The following is a 17,932-nucleotide window of genomic DNA, read 5'->3' on the forward strand; positions in this document are numbered from 1 at the left end:
TGATATTGCCCAATTTATTGGAGTAAAACTAAACGGTGCTGATGAGTTTTCAGGTAAAATTCAAGTTACTTTGAATCCTCTGGAAAAATTGAAATTGGAAGATGCCATAGGGTTCAGAAATTTCGTACGAATGAGATCTGTTGATTTCGAAATCGTTCTGGGTATGGTTGGAGAAAAGATAAAAAAAAAACAATACCATCTTCAGGGAAACCTTGATGGGCAACAACAGCAAACTGAGAAACTTGAGACATGGGACTTTTATATTGCGAGAGTCGCCGGAGAAGAAAAAATGTCCAAGAACACGCCGTTTTATGTCCCTAGAAAAGTGTTTCGTAACAAATGAGGTTATGAACTAGGCTTAATGCTTTACTTAATAAGATTAATTTAGGATTTAGGCCTCAAGTTCTTTTACAATCTTTGAATTTATTTTTCTGTCTTGGGTACTCGAGAGGGCATTCCAGGTTAAATTTTAGTCAAGCCGAGTCATACTCTTAGGCATTTATTTCTTTGGATTGCTTTATTTTTAGTTGCGCATGATTTGACCTGTAAAATTTAGTAATGTGTAGTGTTTAGTGACCGTTCGTCGATAATTATTCAGAAATCGTGAGATGCGGTCTGGTGTGATGTAGGTTTCAGAAAAACTTCTTCTTTATCGTGCCAACGTTTCGATCTTTATTGAGATCATCTTCAGGGCTCAAAGTGTATGTCTTCTGTGAAATTGTGCCATTCTTGCATGTCGTGCTAAGAGTGCCCAAAAAAAAATTTAGCTTCGTTTTTTGATGAATGGAAGAACTGCTGGCTTTGAGGTTAGATTTAATGCCTTTTCCAGATACAGTTTGATCATTTCTGTTTATATTAAAAATTCATTATAAAATAATGTTATAATATTAATAGTAATATTTGTTTTTAAGGTAAATATGAATAAATATCAATAATTGCTTGCTGTTAATCTAAAAGTGAAAAAGTTCTGTGTTGAATTCAAACTTGATGGAATTTTCTGTCTGTGATGGAGTTTAATTTTGAAAACTTTGCACGTTAAGTCAGTTTATGGAAATACATGGTTTTGTCCGTGATCGCATCGTTATTGTAAAGATTTCACGTTTTAATTCAATGTCACCGTAACTTTAAAAAACCTTAGTCGCTTTCCGATCAAACTACAAACAGACAATCTCATGAAATAGTTTTCACTTAACTTAGTCTCGAAAAAGATCGGTATGTACATTAAGATGGAATAGATTATTATATTAGATGAATAATTAAATTATTATATTATTAGGTGAGGAGGTGATTTTGAATGTAATTTAATATACACACAAATACAAAAACATGAAACTTGTATTTATTTGTTTCTAGTTACTAATTCTCTTAAAATCTTTAGATTAAAAATGAAGAAAATCAGTTAAATTTCATCCTTTCCACACCCAACTTGTCGCGTGAGTTAATTAGCTTCTTAAATGCTTTTCTTTGATGAAACAATAAATTTGATGAAAAAAATTGTTTTTACTTAAGTTTAAGTCGAGAAAATCTCGCCCGGGAAGATGCTTTGGCTAACGACGACATAGCTTAAGTCCTGGTTGTGCCACTGTTCACCATCCACAATGGTCTAAAGCGGTTTAGGGCCACGGGAAGTCTCGACCGAAGAGAGGATAATGTCGACTGCGATGTATGACGGTACCGCATACCGTCATTTAACCGCTACCTTGGTAGGTAGTCAACTACAAACGTAATGTAAGGATAAGCTAAAACAATCACTAAAAAGCTTCGAAGTGTCGCTTAGTCTCTAGATGTCCCGCATGAGGTTCTCTACTACAGGATAGGCATCGAATAAAAACGGTTATTAGCAAACCAGCATCTCGTTTGGACGCTTGAACAATGGAGGCTGTTCTCTTCACAGATGAGTGATGGCTTGATTTTTGGCTATCAAATGAACATGTGTGGAGAATGCTTTGTTTCATGTGCCATGAGTGAGCCACAGCCGTTTCAAAGACAGTAAGTTATGGCATGACTTGGAATCAATGTGCAAGCCCGTACTGATTACACAATGGACCAATGGACCTTCTTCTAGGAAGTCCTTCTGGAAGCTATAATCCCATTCACTCCATCTATTAGGGATAATACTCAATCACATGTAGATCGAGTTGTAATTCATGGAATGTGTAGGGTTTGCAACAAGCTCGAGTACAGTTCCCAGCGTCATCATCCCTAAGGCTTCGCGTATTCCTTGAGGTCGCGTCCTGGTCTGAAGTCGCTTGTATATCCTACTGTACTGGCATCTAAGGATCACACCCGAAAGCTGATGAACCGGTTTGGCAAGAAACCCTTTGGTCTTTAGGATGAATCCCAAGACCGAACTGGCGGTAAACCTAGGCATGTATGCTACAGTTTTCCGGTCTGAAATAATACCGATCGAACAATGTACCAGAGAAATAAAAAGGGTAAGAATACATTCCCGGAAGATAGCCATTTTCTCTGACAGCGATGCAGCTCTCAGGGCCTTAGCCTCATGCGAGGCGAGGGCAAAAAGGGTTTGGAAATCCATGGAGGCCCAGACGGAAGTCAGCGACACTAATGACCTGACCCTTGCATGGGTCCCTGGACATTCGGGGCATAGAGGCAACGAAGACGTTGACATGCTGGACTCTCTTGGCCCAGAACCCTATTGCGGCTTAGTAGTCTGCCACAAAAGAGGATCCATCTTAAAATGGATCCTTAATGAGTCCAAAACCTGGTGGAACAATACCGCAGGTATGAGGCACGCGAAGAGATTCATAGAAGGACCATCCGCAAAACTGACAAAAGAATTAATGGAAGGCAATCGCAACCAAACCAGGATTCTGGTTGCACCCCAGACGGGGCACTGCCATTTAAGAAAGCACATGCACACATAGGAGTACAGGCAGAAGAAACACTATGCGGATACTGCCAGGAAGAGGAGGAGACCGCAGAACACATTTTATGTTTCTGAGGAGGTATATGTAGGTGCAGGTTCTTGTAATTAGGACAGGAAAAACCACAAGCAAGATCCTACACCAAAGAACCGCTGGCAAAGCTGTGGAGGCTGGTTAATAACCTGAAGTTGGCCAGTGAGCTATAATTAACAGAGGAGCACAATAGATCTATTTAGGTCAAGGTTCAGTAGGCTTTGTGGCTCCCTATTTTATCCCATGGCAAGAAACCACGTGTGAACACACTCCCAGCTTGCAGCAAGGGTTGGCCAAAGGGTTTGATCTGAACGCGTCAGAGACCGCTGGAAGACCTGTAGTGCCTCTGCAGGCGCGTTTTTTGGGCTGAAGAATAGTCCATGTAACCAAAAAAGAAGGTCGAGCACAGCTGTGAGCCAAATATTTCCAGGAGGGTCTCCCTGTCTGCACCCCACGTGAAGTGTTCGATGAACTTTAACAATGTTATTAGTTTATTACTTCCCTTCACCTCGACGGCGTCAATCGAAGCTTGTGATCGAAGAGCTGCGGAAGGCTGTGGGCTCTCTTCAGCCTGCAAAAGTGGACGCATACGATTTTCAACGCAAAGAAGGCAAATACGTTTTCCTCTGCTCTTCCAGTCACTGACAATATTAGAATTATACACTTTATTTTTAAATTTATATAGAGATAGTAGGCAATTCCATATTTTAATTTTCTAATACTGATATACAATTAAATTTTTATCTATGCCTTTTCTTTTTTAAGGATTGTTGATGTTTTTTCTGTTTTTCTTTGTACATAAATCATACCATCATTGTTATTATTTTTCTTTAAGCTACTATAATAATTTAATTTTTTGCAATTTTTGGTATGTTAGTTTTTTTGGGTAATTATTTGTAGAAAGTTTTTATTAAATGTTTATATTATTGCTACGAAATCTAATATCATTAAAATTTAATTTTTATCTTCAAAATTATATACATTTGTATTTGGATTTTTATACCAATCTAAAATGAACTTTTTATTATTTTTTACATCTGGAAATGGGATATAATTTTCTTTTTTTCCATTGTGGTCTTTATTTAATTGTATGCTTCATTAAATGATTTTAAAACTTTTTTTTATCCTCCTTGAGATAAAAAAATTATACCGGCATTGTTATTACTTTTCTTTAAGTTACTGTAACAATTTAATTTTTTTTTCAAATTTTTCTGGTAGTTTTTTGGGGGTAATTATTTGCAGAAAGTTTTTATTAAATTGTTTATATTATTGTTAGGAAATCTAATATCATTAAATTTTAAATTTTTATCTACGAAATTATATACATTATTTTTTTGTTTTATTGAATGTGAGGGATAAAGTGTGTTATTCTATTGGTTGTATTTGAATTTTTATACCAATCTAAAATGAAATTTTATTATTTTTTACATCTATAAATGGGATATAACTTTCTTTTTCTTTTTTATTGTGATCTTTATTAAATTATATGCTTCGTTAAACGATTTTAAAACTTTTCCTTAAGATTGTAAATTATTGTATCGTCAACATATTTGTACTCTTTAAAATATTGTTAATTAATTCATTAATAAAAATCGAAGCTAGTATTGGTGATAAATATCCACCCATTGAAAGTCCTACTATTTTTTATATATATTATTCTCAAATACAAAATATTTATTTTCTGCACGTAATTTTAAGATTTATAAAAATTTTTCTTTATTCAAATTAATGTTTTATTTGATTGTATCATATTTTTTGTAATAATTTTTTTCATTTTTGTCATAAGTATTTATGTAAACATTGATGTTATATCTAAACTTACCAGAACATAATCATTGCTATGAAAATTTTAAGTCCTGTCGATTTTTTTATTATATTTACTGTTTTTTTGTGTGATACAAAGGAGACTTAATGTGCTGAATGTTGGTCGACATTTTTTCTTTTTTCTTTTAATTTTTTTATACGTGCCATATTTTTAACTATTTGTAGATGCATTGTTCATTGTTCGCAACTACGTTTTACTTTCAGCATAATGTCCATTTCATTTGCATAAAAATCTTTTGAGTCCAGGAATGTTTAAACATCTGTTTGAATACTTTCAAAACATTCTAAGTTTAGTTGACTATTAACCGTTTGCCGTTGTGGTAAAAGTTCAAAATGCACGGGGCCGGACCTGTTCCACCAAATGCACAGTGGACTTTTTTTCGTGCATTTGTTGTTTTGGAACAACTGGGCAGGGTAGGCAATAAGCTTTTTTTTCCCTGATTATGCGTTCATATGTGATTTATTATTCATCATCTGTTATTAATCTATAAAGAAATTTGTTGTAAGATCACAAAAACATGAAGGCCAAATCGAGATGCGATCCGCCAAATTTCTTTTCGCTGAGTTCGTACTTTTGAACAAACCGAATCTTTAGGTTTAGTTTCCAATTGTCGTATAGGAAACATTTAACAACTCTCCTAGTTCTTTGGTCATCAAAAAGGGATTTTCTTCTTGTCTATGTCTCAATATGTTGTCAATATCAGATGGACATCCGCTGCGAACATCATCTTCAAGAACAAAATCTAATCAACATTCTAAATCGAACAAACCACGTTAGATTTTACGAAAATTTACCACAGTACACAAATTTTCAGTTGCAACAGTTACAGTGTTTCCTTTTTGAAATTCGTAAGTAAACAATGCCTTAAAAGCGTTTCATCCAAAGAAATTATTCCTATTAAATTATTCGACACAATTAAAAAAGTTGAAGACTGAGAAGAAATAAAACATTTTAATTTAAGGAATCAACAAGTATATTTGTAAACATAATACAGACAAAAATGTAAATATTGAGCTAACCAATCCAGTAATTCAAGAACGACATTTGGTTCACCCCCATTGTATTGTACGATCGTATTTATTAGCGTGAGTGGTTTAGCATGCATGGGTGCGGCTGTGACTGAATAGTCACAGGCTCACCGATTTATGTTAGTGATAATACATTTCTAGTATGATTGTGGGAAGGGTCGACAGCATCTTGGTTGCAGTAATACTTCCGAGATGCTGCGTCCTTTCTAGTATGATCGTATTTATTAGCGTGAGAGGTTGTGTGAATGGACGTCGAGGAATATCGAGTACTCCACAGGCCCGTCAAAAAACCTTAGGATTAGTTTTATGGACGAGTGGAATTTTTACATACCGTTTGAATGTATTTATTTGCGCGAATGGAAGACCTCCACATTAGCTGTAATATTAGGAAACTAGGTTCATTAGTATAAATGTGTATTACGAATGTGTCAAATACCTCAATGTACCACATGTTGAGAGATACAAAGAGAAATGCAACAAAAACCGTCCGATGAGTAGCCAATTAGAATGAAGTTATCAGTGGAAAGTGCAGATTTTTCAAAATGTGAGAAAGATATACGCGTGGTGCCGGCCGAAAAAAAATTATTTTCTTGGCAAACCAATACTATTTTATTTATTATCTTTTTTTTGTTAATTTCAAAATGATACAATCCTTTGAATTTAAACTCCAGCAGAGAGGAATAGAACGATTGAAAATGACCAAGATTGAGGTCCATCACACCGCAGACCTACAGAAAAACCTAAGAAACACACTTTTTTTAATACAATTTTTTTTTGATATCCTTGTCTGTTTATTTGCTAATAAATAATTTACATATGTATAAAAAATGAATCAGCTTTTCAAGAAATGTTAAAACTACGGGATTTGTCGAGTAGTTTGGAGAAAAGCCGAGTCCAGCGTGCTGGGCGATGAAGGCTCACCTGCTATCGGCGAGCGAGGCCACGCGCACTGTCGAACTAATCGCCTCATATTTAAATTGCCCGATAAAGAAAATCGTCTCCGATGAAATCGCAGAGCGGAGGCTCGTCCTTCTGAGTATATACGAAACACCGCTCCACAGCGGTCCCCTGGCGTACTATTTACTATATAAGACGAGACCAGAAGCTGACGAAGGCTCAATCAAAGACATGGCGTCCCTGTGACTCTTCCGATCCGTCCCGCTAGTTTATCAAATTTTTTCGGACGTTCCATTTTCATCTAGTCGTCGTCTTCCTTGGAAAAACAAAAACTGAAAATGTCCGGAAACAGTCTTGACTGGAGGCAAAAAATTGCTAAAGGTACTGTAACTTTTTAATTTACGCTTTTATTTGTTGAAAATAATCGATTATTCATATCCATCCTCTAAACATACATTTTTCTTTATGTTATTCCGAATTTTTACTATTAAAGGGAAATCTCATAAATTGAAAAATTATTGAAATTTATCAGGTGTATTTTAAGCTAAAAATGCATTTCACTTCCGGGTTACTTCTCCATTTACAATTTTTTCTCATAACACAATATACTTGCAAAGTAAGCTGCAAATTTGTCTTTCATCTATTTTCACAAATATTTTGATCAATTTTTATTATGAAATTACTAAGTACTTTAAATACTTCTTAAATAAACGCGTTGTCATCTCGTGGTTTTGAAACAGGAAATTAATATTTGCTAATATGTAATTAATTTTTCTTTTTAAAGTTCTTTAACTTTAAAATACCAAATTTCTGCTCTTTGTATCAATATTTTCTTCCTATATTATTCAGTTATAAAAAATGTTTGGAAATTTTATACTAAAAAATATACTTTAAGAAAACTTAGGTATATTAAATAAATTTGTGGTTTTCATTAGTTTTAAATATTTGTTCGCATCGAACCTTTGCTACCGATTTAAGTAATAAAAATTTAAATTTCCTTGAAAAATTATCGAAGCATAGAAATGAGCCGGGTTTTCACCGTTAGAATCATGATTTATCGTAGTAATTTTCCTGACATAATATATTTTGAATCGTGATAAAAAAATCATCTGTAAACAATTATGTTATGATTATTTTGAAACTTAAAATTTTTCGCTAAAAATTCATTGTGAAATGCAATTCACTTCCGGGTTATTTATCTTCTTAAAATTTTTTACTTGACACTGTATACTTGCAAAGTAAACAGCAAATTTGTCTTTCATCTATTTTCACAAATATTTTTGGTGAATTTTTATTATTCAAAAGGTACTTTTAATATTTCTTAAATAAACGCGTTGTCTTCTCGTGGTTTTAAACAGGAAATTAATATTTGCTAATATGTAAGGTGTTTTCTTTTTTAAAGTTCTTTAAAAAACCAAATTCTTGCTCTTTGTATCAGTATTTTCTTTCCTTCAGTTGTAAAAAATGTTTTGAAAATTTATAAAATTTATATTTAAAAAAAAAGTACTTTAAGAAAAATCTGACGTTTAGGTTTAGTAAATAGATTTGTGGTATACATCGTTTTGAATATTTGTTCGAATATTTCGCTACCTATTTAGTAATATATATTTTTTAAAATTTAAATTGCGTTAGAAAATTATTGAAGCATAGAAATGAGCCGGGGTTTCACAGTTAAAATAATGACTTATCGTAGTAATTTGACTGTCGTAATATATTTTGAATCGTGATAAAACAACTGTAAACATTTTACAAATTTTGTTTATTTTGCAATATTTTTGATAAAAATCAATTGAATTAGCATAATATCATACAACAGCGATTGTTTGATTAATAAAGAAACATTTAATGTTAAATTAATTCATAAACGCAGTTTTTTCAGTTAAATTATGTGTTAGAAAAGTTAAATCAAATTTTGCAAATATAATTATAAATATGGGGTTTTTTAGTGACCGGTTGTTTAATAATTTGTTGAAGTCGTGGGGAGCGTTCAAGAATGAGATAGTTCAGAAAATCACAATTTTCATTTTTTTTACCGTCGTTTCGACCTCAGGGCCTGGGTGAATTACAAAACATACGTTGATTGGAAAAAATACGATACAGATGTTAAAATAAATTTTGAGGAAACAATTCATTGCATTATATTATCATTATTTTGACACATTTTCGCAAAAGTCCATTGTTTTAGCACGATGACTATCATAAATCAACATTTTGAATAATTGTTTGCATAATAAATTGTTAGCATTTGTTACAAAATTAATTTATAAACGGAGCTTTTTCGGTTACATTTATAAAAATACGTATTCAAAAACACACCCGTTGTTAGAAAGGTTGAATCATACTTTACAAATTTAATTATAAACATAAAATTTTCCATAATAAGTATACGTAGAATAGTATTGAAGCATAGAAATATGTACGTTGTTCATAGTTGGAATCATAATTTTTCGTTGTATTTTTACTATCATTATATATTTTGAGTAGTGATAGTACACATACAATTCATCTGTGGACACATAGTTATGATTATTTTGACACATTTTCACAAAAAATCCGTAGTTTTAGGATAATATCATAAATCAACAATTGTTTGCATAATAAATTGGAAAAATTTGATGCAAAATTAATTTATGAACGCAGTTTTTTAATAAAATGATGTGTTAGAAAACTTTTTTTTTAACTTTTAAAAATATAATTCTAAATGTATGAAGCATAGAAATGCGCCAGTTCGTCACAGATAGAATCATGATTTTTTTAAAAATATCCTAAACTGTTTTGCGTCGTGAGGAAACAGTGCATCGGTGTTTTCATTATGTTATGATTATTTTGAACCATCAATCAACGTTTTCGACAATTATTTGCACAATTGGAAATATTTGATGCAATATTAGTTAATATATGCTGTTTTTGTTTCAGTTAAATTTAAAAAATGTATTTAAAAACGCCCTAGTTGTGTTAGAAAGTTTAAATCAAATTTTCCAAATATATAAGCATAAAATCTTCCGTATTAAATAATGTAAGTAGAATATTAATGAACGATAGAAATGAGGCAGTTTTTCGTAGTGAAAATCAAATTTTTTTTGTTTTTTATCCTCATGAACTGTTTCGAGCCAAATTTAATTTGGCAATCTTAAAATCATAAATCAACGTTTTGAACCATTATTTGCAATAATAAATTGTAAATATATATTTTATGACAATTAATTTATACTAATTATAAGTTAAATTAAAAATATATAACATATAAGCACCCGTTTTGTTAGAAAAGTTAACTTACATTTTACAAATATATTAATATACAATTTTTCTTATTAAATTTACGTACGTTTAAATTCTTGAAGCATAAATATTATTTCTTAGTAAAATCCGGTTATAACGATCTTCAGGGGACCAAGAAAAACAAATCGTTATATCCGGAAATCGCTACAACCGGAACCAAACAAACCATGAAACCTACCTACAAATTTATGGGTATGGGAGGTTAGTGGGAAAAAAAAGCGTTTCAAAATGATAACAACTTTACTGTTTATTTTTATGTACATACATATTTTAATTTTATATACAAATTGAAGCAACATATTAATTTTCTTTAAAAAAAATCGGTAATTTTTGTTTGCTTGCATTTTTTTAAGTACAAATTTTTGCTTACGTGGCTATGAAGTTCTTTTAAAAAAGCAGTGTTTTCGGGTTTATTCACATCATCATTTAAGGCCACGTACGTCCGAATGACTCCAAGAGCGCTGTACACTTGTGACATTGTTGGAATTTTGAAGTCTTCTTCGGCGCCGTCGGTATCATCATTGTCCTCCTCCTCCTCCTTGCTCTTATTTAAAATAGATGCCACTATAGATTCTTCGGTCGGTTCCTCTGATGTTTGTATGTTAGCATCAATTTCTGTGTACGACTGTACATCACCGTCAAAATTGAAATCGAGTTTTTGGGCCCATTGAGTAAAATTTGCAGGCTCATCTTCTTGATTGTTACCAGCTTCATCTGTTCGAAAACCATGATTATGATGGTTTTTGGAGTGACCTCATCCCATGAATCGCAAATCATTAAGATCGCATCTAGTAGTGACACTTTAAAATTGTCTGACTGATCCAACATTTTTAAGACCAAGCGTTTGCGAAATTTTACTTTAAGGGATTGGATTATTCCTTGGTCCATCGGTTGAAGAACCGAAGTTGTGTTTGGTGGTAAAAAATGGAGATTGATATTTTTTAAGTTCATTACCGCNTCATCAGCTCAAAACTGTTGTATGTGCGTATTTTTTATGCGTATCGTTATAGCCGGAATGAAAAACAACATTTTCGTATGTTTTTATATCGTTACATACGGAATATCATTATACCCGGAATCGTTATATCCGGATTTATTTCTTCACTTTTAAATAGCAAACCAAACTAGATACCGGTTTTACATCGTTATATCCGGAATATCGCTATATCAGGAATCGTTATAGAAGAATTTTACTGTACTTCCAATCATAAATTTGTTAGTTTTAATTAATTTATTATTTTTATTTATTTATTTAATAATAGAAAAATAATTCAACATTTTGATTTTAAACTCCAGCATAGAGGACTAAAATCATTGAAAGATCTAAGCAATCGACCACATTTTTTAAATACAATATTTTTAAAAAAATATTTTTACCTGTTTGTTTGCTAACAAATAAATTACCCGTCTGTAAAAAACTCTTCTGCTTTTCAACAAATATTAAAAATACAGGATTTGTCGAATAGTTTGGAGCAAAATCGATTTCACCAAGTGGTTTTCTGCTAATCTACACATAAATAAATTTATGTTCGTTAACGAAAAACCAAAAAAGTATGGGCAAATAAGGAATAAAAGTAAATATCAAGATCACTTTAAAAACGAACAGCAATATTGTAAAATAGCAGTATAACGGATAAAGATGCTGATAATTCTTTTTTCCTCCCATCTCCAACAAACTTTATTTTTTTATCATTTACTTAAAACAAATTGGTTCGTAGTAGTTCAATTGTAATTTTGTTAACAAATAAACAGATAAGAATATTAAAATGCAATACTTAAAAAAAAAAAAAAAATCAATTTGTTGAAATTTTTCTCGTCGGTTTGCTGAATGATGAAGTTAAACCGTGATCGTCTTTCTGTTGATAAAGTCATCGAAGTTTGTAGCTTGGTCGTTGGTGGATAAAAAACCTTGTCCAACTTGCTTGACAAGAAAGAAATATTTTCCAGCTTTACGTCGCTAATTAACTGTCAGTAAAATGATATATATTCGAATTTGGTTGTTTCCAATCTTTGTGATCTGACCGACGCTTTTCTTCATCCTCATTGATGGATTTGTGCGATTTTTCAAGACAGGACAAAACGGGGAGGAAGAGAACTAAAACGTTTGAAAACAAGCTTACGGTTCAACCTACAGGACAAATCCACCATTTTTATTTTAAAATTGTGCATTACAAAATAGTCGTTTTTTCAAGAATTTTGAAAAAATAAAAGCTGGATATTCACTGGAGATAAATCGACCCCTGCGTGCTGGTAAAGAAAGGAAAGCTGCCAGCTATTATTAAGCAATTCGTTGCTAATGTACTAATTTTGGTAATTTATCAGCTTAACGCTTGGTGATAGATGATTTTCCTAGACCTAATTTTTTTCAAAGTTTTTTGAAAAACGTACAGATTTGTTTTACGAAAATTACAAAGATAGACAAACCAAAATGATTGTAAATGCCTTTGTTTCCCAATTAAGATAATTTCATCAACGGAATATAATATTAAAAATTAGGAAAAAAAAGTTTGATATCTGACTTGCATGCCTTTTTCATCCAGCACACTGGAGTCGGTTTTTCTTTGACTCCTCAGATAAACTTTATTTTTTAAAAATTTCTTTAGAAGTGACATTTCTTGACAAATAGTCTGTTCTTGACTAATAGAGAATTTCGATGTAGTAAAATTGTTATTTTTTAATAACAAGGATGTCAAAAAATTATCGAAATAAATCGATTTTATGAAATTTTTGGCCAGCAGGGTGATAAACCTATTGTTGGGACGTTTGGTATCGTTTACCCATCTCACTGTTTAGATCTATCATAAAAATCGCACCCTATACATCAACAAAGATGGCGGAATGTGTCTGGCAATCTCAAAACCGCGAAGATGGGTATTGTAAAATGAACGTAAACGATTTTACAAAACGAAGGTACATTCGTTCCTCGCTAAGTAGCCGTGCACGACTTTTCTCCACCAGATATGAAAACAAATTTATTTTTTTAACATTGAGAACAGATGTTAATAATTTAGTTAGAATATAATAAAATCACTGTGGTGAGGTTTCTCTCCTAGGTCTGAAATATTCAAAACAAATTTATATGCAATGATTATGAAATGTTATAATCTCATTAAATTGCTTTAGAAACACAACGGTTTACGATTTCTTACACTTTTATAATAATTTTTCTTTCTTATTGTTTTACCAACCATTCAAGTCAAATACTTTTTTTTACGAGGGTTCGTAACAGGAGAGGTTATATCAACCCTCGGGGTGCCGGTTTTTTTTTTGCCTTATGATCTATGCATATTAACCATGGTAGCGAATTCTTGTATGTGTGTTCATATTTGGGGGGGGGGGGTTATCGTGAAAAAAGGGCCAGAGGCGACGGTGGGAATCCGACCGCGGCGTCTATGAGCCGAGAGTCTCTCACGCTAACCACTCGGCTACCGCGGTCCCCCATCTCAGGGTGCCGGTGTTTTTGAAAAAAAAAAATCCCATTTGTATGTATGTCGGTTTCGAATGCAGGGCCGCTGGTTTCGAACCCGGGACCTTAACCTTACAATGATGAGCGCCGTGTCAACGCATAAACCGTTGCGGCTACCGACGCCCCAAGTCAAATACTTAGGACTGTACTTGCACAGAAGTCTGGCTAGGAATCCCCGCACAAGACTTAAAAGACAACTTAACAGAACAACTAAGAAGAATTGGAGGACGTAAATCTTTTTTTACTATCAAACCTCAACTAACTCTATTCAAAACATTACTGCGACATCCAGTGCATTCAATATCTTGTCTGTCTTGCGAGTAAAGCCTCCTAAAGAAAATTCTCCAACATCCTCAGAAGCTTTGCTGCTGTATTTATACATTACAGTTTTATTTAATCTAATAACTTTTCCTGCGGTTCATTAAGTAGCTATAAAAACATCCCCATGAAATGTACAAAAGGGGCAATTAAGTTAATTTCAAAACTGGCCTCGAACGAGACAAGCTTTAGTTCTGAAAGAACATTTTTGAACAAAATCCTTTTTATTTTAAAACAATTACTTACATATAAAAACAATTAATAATTCGAAACGTTTGAGATCAACCTTGCAAATGGTCTAGTACTCGTACGAACAAAAATCAGGTTGCAGAAAACTGCCCAAAATCCTAAAAATAATGATCAAACATCATTTCATGCTTTTCCTTATAGAAAAGAAACATAATATTAAACAGACAAGGGGATTTCTCTGGACTTTTAAAACAATATTGTTTCTGAGGACTCTAAATGACTTTGGAACTAAAAAGATGAGGTAATAAAACTAATTTTTCATCGACTAAGAGCTTAAAATGTCTCAGTTAAGTGTTGAAATTGAGATTTTTTTACAGAAAGATTTTTTTCTTGTAGATATTTTTATATATAGGTATTTTTATATACAAAGATATTTTTTCCCTAGCGGGTACAAATAACTTTACATCCAAGACTCCCAAATGTATTAATTTTTATATTTCAACACAAAATGACGGTTTTTACTTCAACTAACACCTTTTTTGCACAGAATAAAAATTAGAATTATGAGCTTGAAAACTGGTTTAAATAATTTTTTGAAAGGTTCGAATCAAGTGGTTTTGTGTGATTTAACTTGAGGAACTTACGTTTTTGAAAAAATAATGTCTTTTATTTATATTCTTATTATGTTTCTATTCCTATGCATGAGGAATCAATCCGTAACGAATTTTTAGCGTAAGTTTGGCTTTTATGGGCAAAATTCCAGCTAGATCTGCAAACCGTTTCTGCAGAAAGGTTGTGTTTTTGGCAAATTTATGCATATTATAAAATTATTTTTCATATTGAAACGTTTCTTTTTTTCATTATGCTGAACTGTAATAGGCGAGCTATGATAGCGAAAAAAATTTACTATAAAAAATAATGTGTTAATCGTCACAATTTTAGGTTGCTGCCAAAAATTAAAACACCGCTATTTTTTTTTAAACTATCGCTACAAATTATAGTATTCCTAGAAAAATAAATAATTAAAAAAATATTGGTTATAAAAGAGAGACCTGAGGGGCCGCGGTAGCCGAGTGGTTAAGGCGTCAGACTCTCGGTTATTAGATCCCGCGGTCGTGGGTTCGATCCCCACCGTCGCCTCTGGACTTTTTNGATATATTATTTTGAAAAAAAAAAATGGTACCGAAATGTGGTAACATTTGCCCTCTCTTTGAACAAAAAAAAACCTAGAAAAATTATGAAACAGGATAAATTTTAAGGTTCGACAAGTTCGATGCTGAAACTGAAAGTAACGAGTATCCAAACTAAATTTTATCCGGTAGAAGTGGATTTAAAAACATAAATAAGGGCAAACGGTCACTACTTTCACTTCATTTTTTAAAGGAGTTTCTTAAATGTATACAAAGAAAATCGAATCGTGGAAAACTTTGTCTAGAAGAAATTTTCCTGTCCCCATATGCGAGTTTTTCCCATTAATCCCATTAATTAATAAGCATTTATAAAACTTTGACCGCCAATTCCCTGATATTTAATAGCCATCTGAAACGAGGTGTTGAAGTTGATTGGTCTAAAGATCGTCCGGGCGACTTGAGGCCGGTCTATTGCAAATAAGAATAATTCAAACCTTTGTGGACTTCTGATAACAAACTTTGAGAGTTATCCATTTCCAAAATCATCCATAGGTTTTTATCAAAAGTCATAAGAAAACAGGTTAACCATGGATTTTATGAATCAAACCTCACCCTACACCTAGATCTTTTCCATTTGTTGCAGAAGAAGCAAAAGTCAATCCATATCCGTACATCCCAATGCCTTTGTCCATAAACTCAGTTTCAGCTGTCGACTGAAACTCCATAGTGGTAACTAAGAAAATTAAAGAATGAAATAAAAAGTGCAATTCTTCTCTTTATTAATCGTTATTAATTATTAATCTGTATTTAAGGTGTTGGTTGAGATAAAAAAGTCTGTGTCACAAGCGGGATTCGAACCCATGACCTTCGGTTCAATACGCCGCTGATCTACCACTTGTGGTAACTTCCCAATTGGTAAAAAAAAGATTTAAAAAATTTGAAAATGGCAAAAAGGAGGGAAAATTCAAAAGGTAGGGTTGAGATGGGAATTTGGTGTCCTGCAATTGGAAGTCACAATAGCTCAAGTGGTAAAGCAGCGGTGTATCTAGTCGAAAGTCGTGGGTTAGAATCACACTTGTGACACTTGCTTTTTTATCTCAACCAATACCTTAAATTCAGATTAATTAATTGAAAGATATTATTTGGTCAAGCGGACCACGAAACCTAATAAATGTAATAAGCAAAAATGAATTATACTTCACTAAACTCTCTGTGGCCATTTCATTTGTCGCCGAGAATCAAATAAATTACACGACAGTTGAGAAATAGCAAAAATGAGGGAAAATTCAAAAGGTGGGGCTGAGATGGGAAGTTAGTGTCCGAGAGGATCGAAGTCACGATAGTTCAAGTGGTAGAGCATCGGCGTATTTAGCCCGAAGGTCGCGGGTTCGAATCCCGCGTGTGACATTGAATTTTTTATCTCAACCAAAACCTTAATTAATCGAAAAGTAAATAATAAGGCTAATTCTCGTCGAGTGTGAAAGCTTATTACCATTGTTCATTACTTAACGAACTTTTTACAGTTAAGATCGAATATTTTTTTGTTTAAAAAATAAAATAAATTAAATTAAATCAGAGGGGCGACATTGAACTACTTACTCTCCTTGTCGGTAGGTCGATTTTTACGGTCAATGTCGCCAAAACGTCCTCGAAGCCTTTTTGCATTTGATACCAAACGCGGTCACGTAGGAATGCACAAAGGTGACTAATTATTTATTATTCCACATCGTACATACTTCGGCCGGCAGTATTACATGACTCCTTAATTATTTGATTTCAGATAAGAAACAGATAAATTTACTTTTTGTTCAATTATAACGGTAGTGCTGGTTGGCGATAACACATGAAACTACAGCCCATAGTTCATATTTAACAATTTTTCCCCCTGTGCATGAAACTTTTATCAAAAATGTAAGTATTATTTATTTTGCTTTATGCCTTGTCAATAAAAGGCAGAATTTATCAAGAAATAGTGAACTGTTGATGATTTATTTGGATTCCCAGTATCTAAGGTATTTCGACTCTTTTAATAAACTGATAAATTACACGCTTTTAGAAGGAAAAACTCATGAAACATCACAGCCTTTGATAAGTTTGAGTCATGGTTGAAATTATTTGAGAAATATTAATGGCGTAATGATTTCTTCTGACAGCTCATTCAGATATTTTTGAAACGCCGTATCGCAGCCGATAGATTTCCCTTTTTCCGGTGTTAGACTTTTTCGTTGTACTTTTTAAAAGTTTTCGAGTGGACATCAACACGTATTTTGTCGTAACGGGGTATTTTGAAGCGGTTACTTGCTTTATATTCGCAATCGGCCATGGCATAAAACTTTCCACGCCATTAAAGGTATTGGAAGAGAGAATTCCTAACTTGGCAGCCGGTTGGCTTATTAAATGACAGATTTGTTTGGTTAAAGGGGAAAATTTTATAATCGTAATTTGACGTTATATAAGTAAACCAAAAGGCGGTTATTCACGGTGGAAAATTCCTCATTAATTGCGTTCCGGTAGAGTTACGATATCGAATAATCACCGTTCCTTCAATGTCACTTTATGAGAAAATGTGTGTAGTAAAGATCCGTAACCTAATCATTCATTTAATAACGGTTTATTCAAAACCCTGGGCCGCTTTTTCTCGCTGTTTTTGCGAGAGGGACATGCAATTCAGTGTAATCCTTGTTAATCTCATTTCGAGTTGTAATTTAAATTAATCAGTGTTTCTCTCTCATAACATTACAAACAGTCTGATTCTTTCAAAACTTGATTTATTTCTAAAAAGTGAAATAAGTAAGCTGGCCATTGCTAGAAATTTGCTGATCATTGCTTGCCACCAATAAAATTTGATTTAATTTGATTCTTTGGTGAAAAAATGTAAC

The 17,932-nt window shown here is 32.9% G+C and overlaps 2 protein-coding genes across 3 annotated transcripts in view; one reads left to right on the forward strand and one right to left on the reverse strand.

Moving 5' to 3' along the window:
- Nucleotides 1–16,954, reverse strand: part of LOC106664115 (cilia- and flagella-associated protein 52) — a 56,148-nt gene extending 39,194 nt beyond the window's left edge. Inside the window, exon 1 of the mRNA XM_024228519.1 lies at nt 16,653–16,954. The gene's annotated coding sequence lies outside the window, so the exon portion shown is untranslated. The remainder of the gene's footprint in view (nt 1–16,652) is intronic.
- LOC112127465 (putative inorganic phosphate cotransporter) overlaps nt 1–17,932 on the forward strand; it is a 60,544-nt gene that overhangs the window by 17,960 nt on the left and 24,652 nt on the right. Inside the window, exon 1 of one of the 2 annotated variants that reach the window (XM_024228522.1) lies at nt 6,615–7,052. The exons of the other annotated variant lie outside the window; for it this stretch is intronic. Coding sequence (XP_024084290.1) covers nt 7,010–7,052 — 43 coding nt within the window. The 5' untranslated portion in view covers nt 6,615–7,009. Of the gene's footprint in view, nt 1–6,614; nt 7,053–17,932 lie in introns of those variants that run through there. 2 annotated transcript variants of the gene reach the window in all.

Source organism: Cimex lectularius, unplaced genomic scaffold, assembly GCF_000648675.2.
Source record: "Cimex lectularius strain Harlan isolate CLEC.00 unplaced genomic scaffold, Clec_2.1 scaffold220, whole genome shotgun sequence".
In the NCBI taxonomy this organism is placed as follows: domain Eukaryota; kingdom Metazoa; phylum Arthropoda; class Insecta; order Hemiptera; family Cimicidae; genus Cimex; species Cimex lectularius.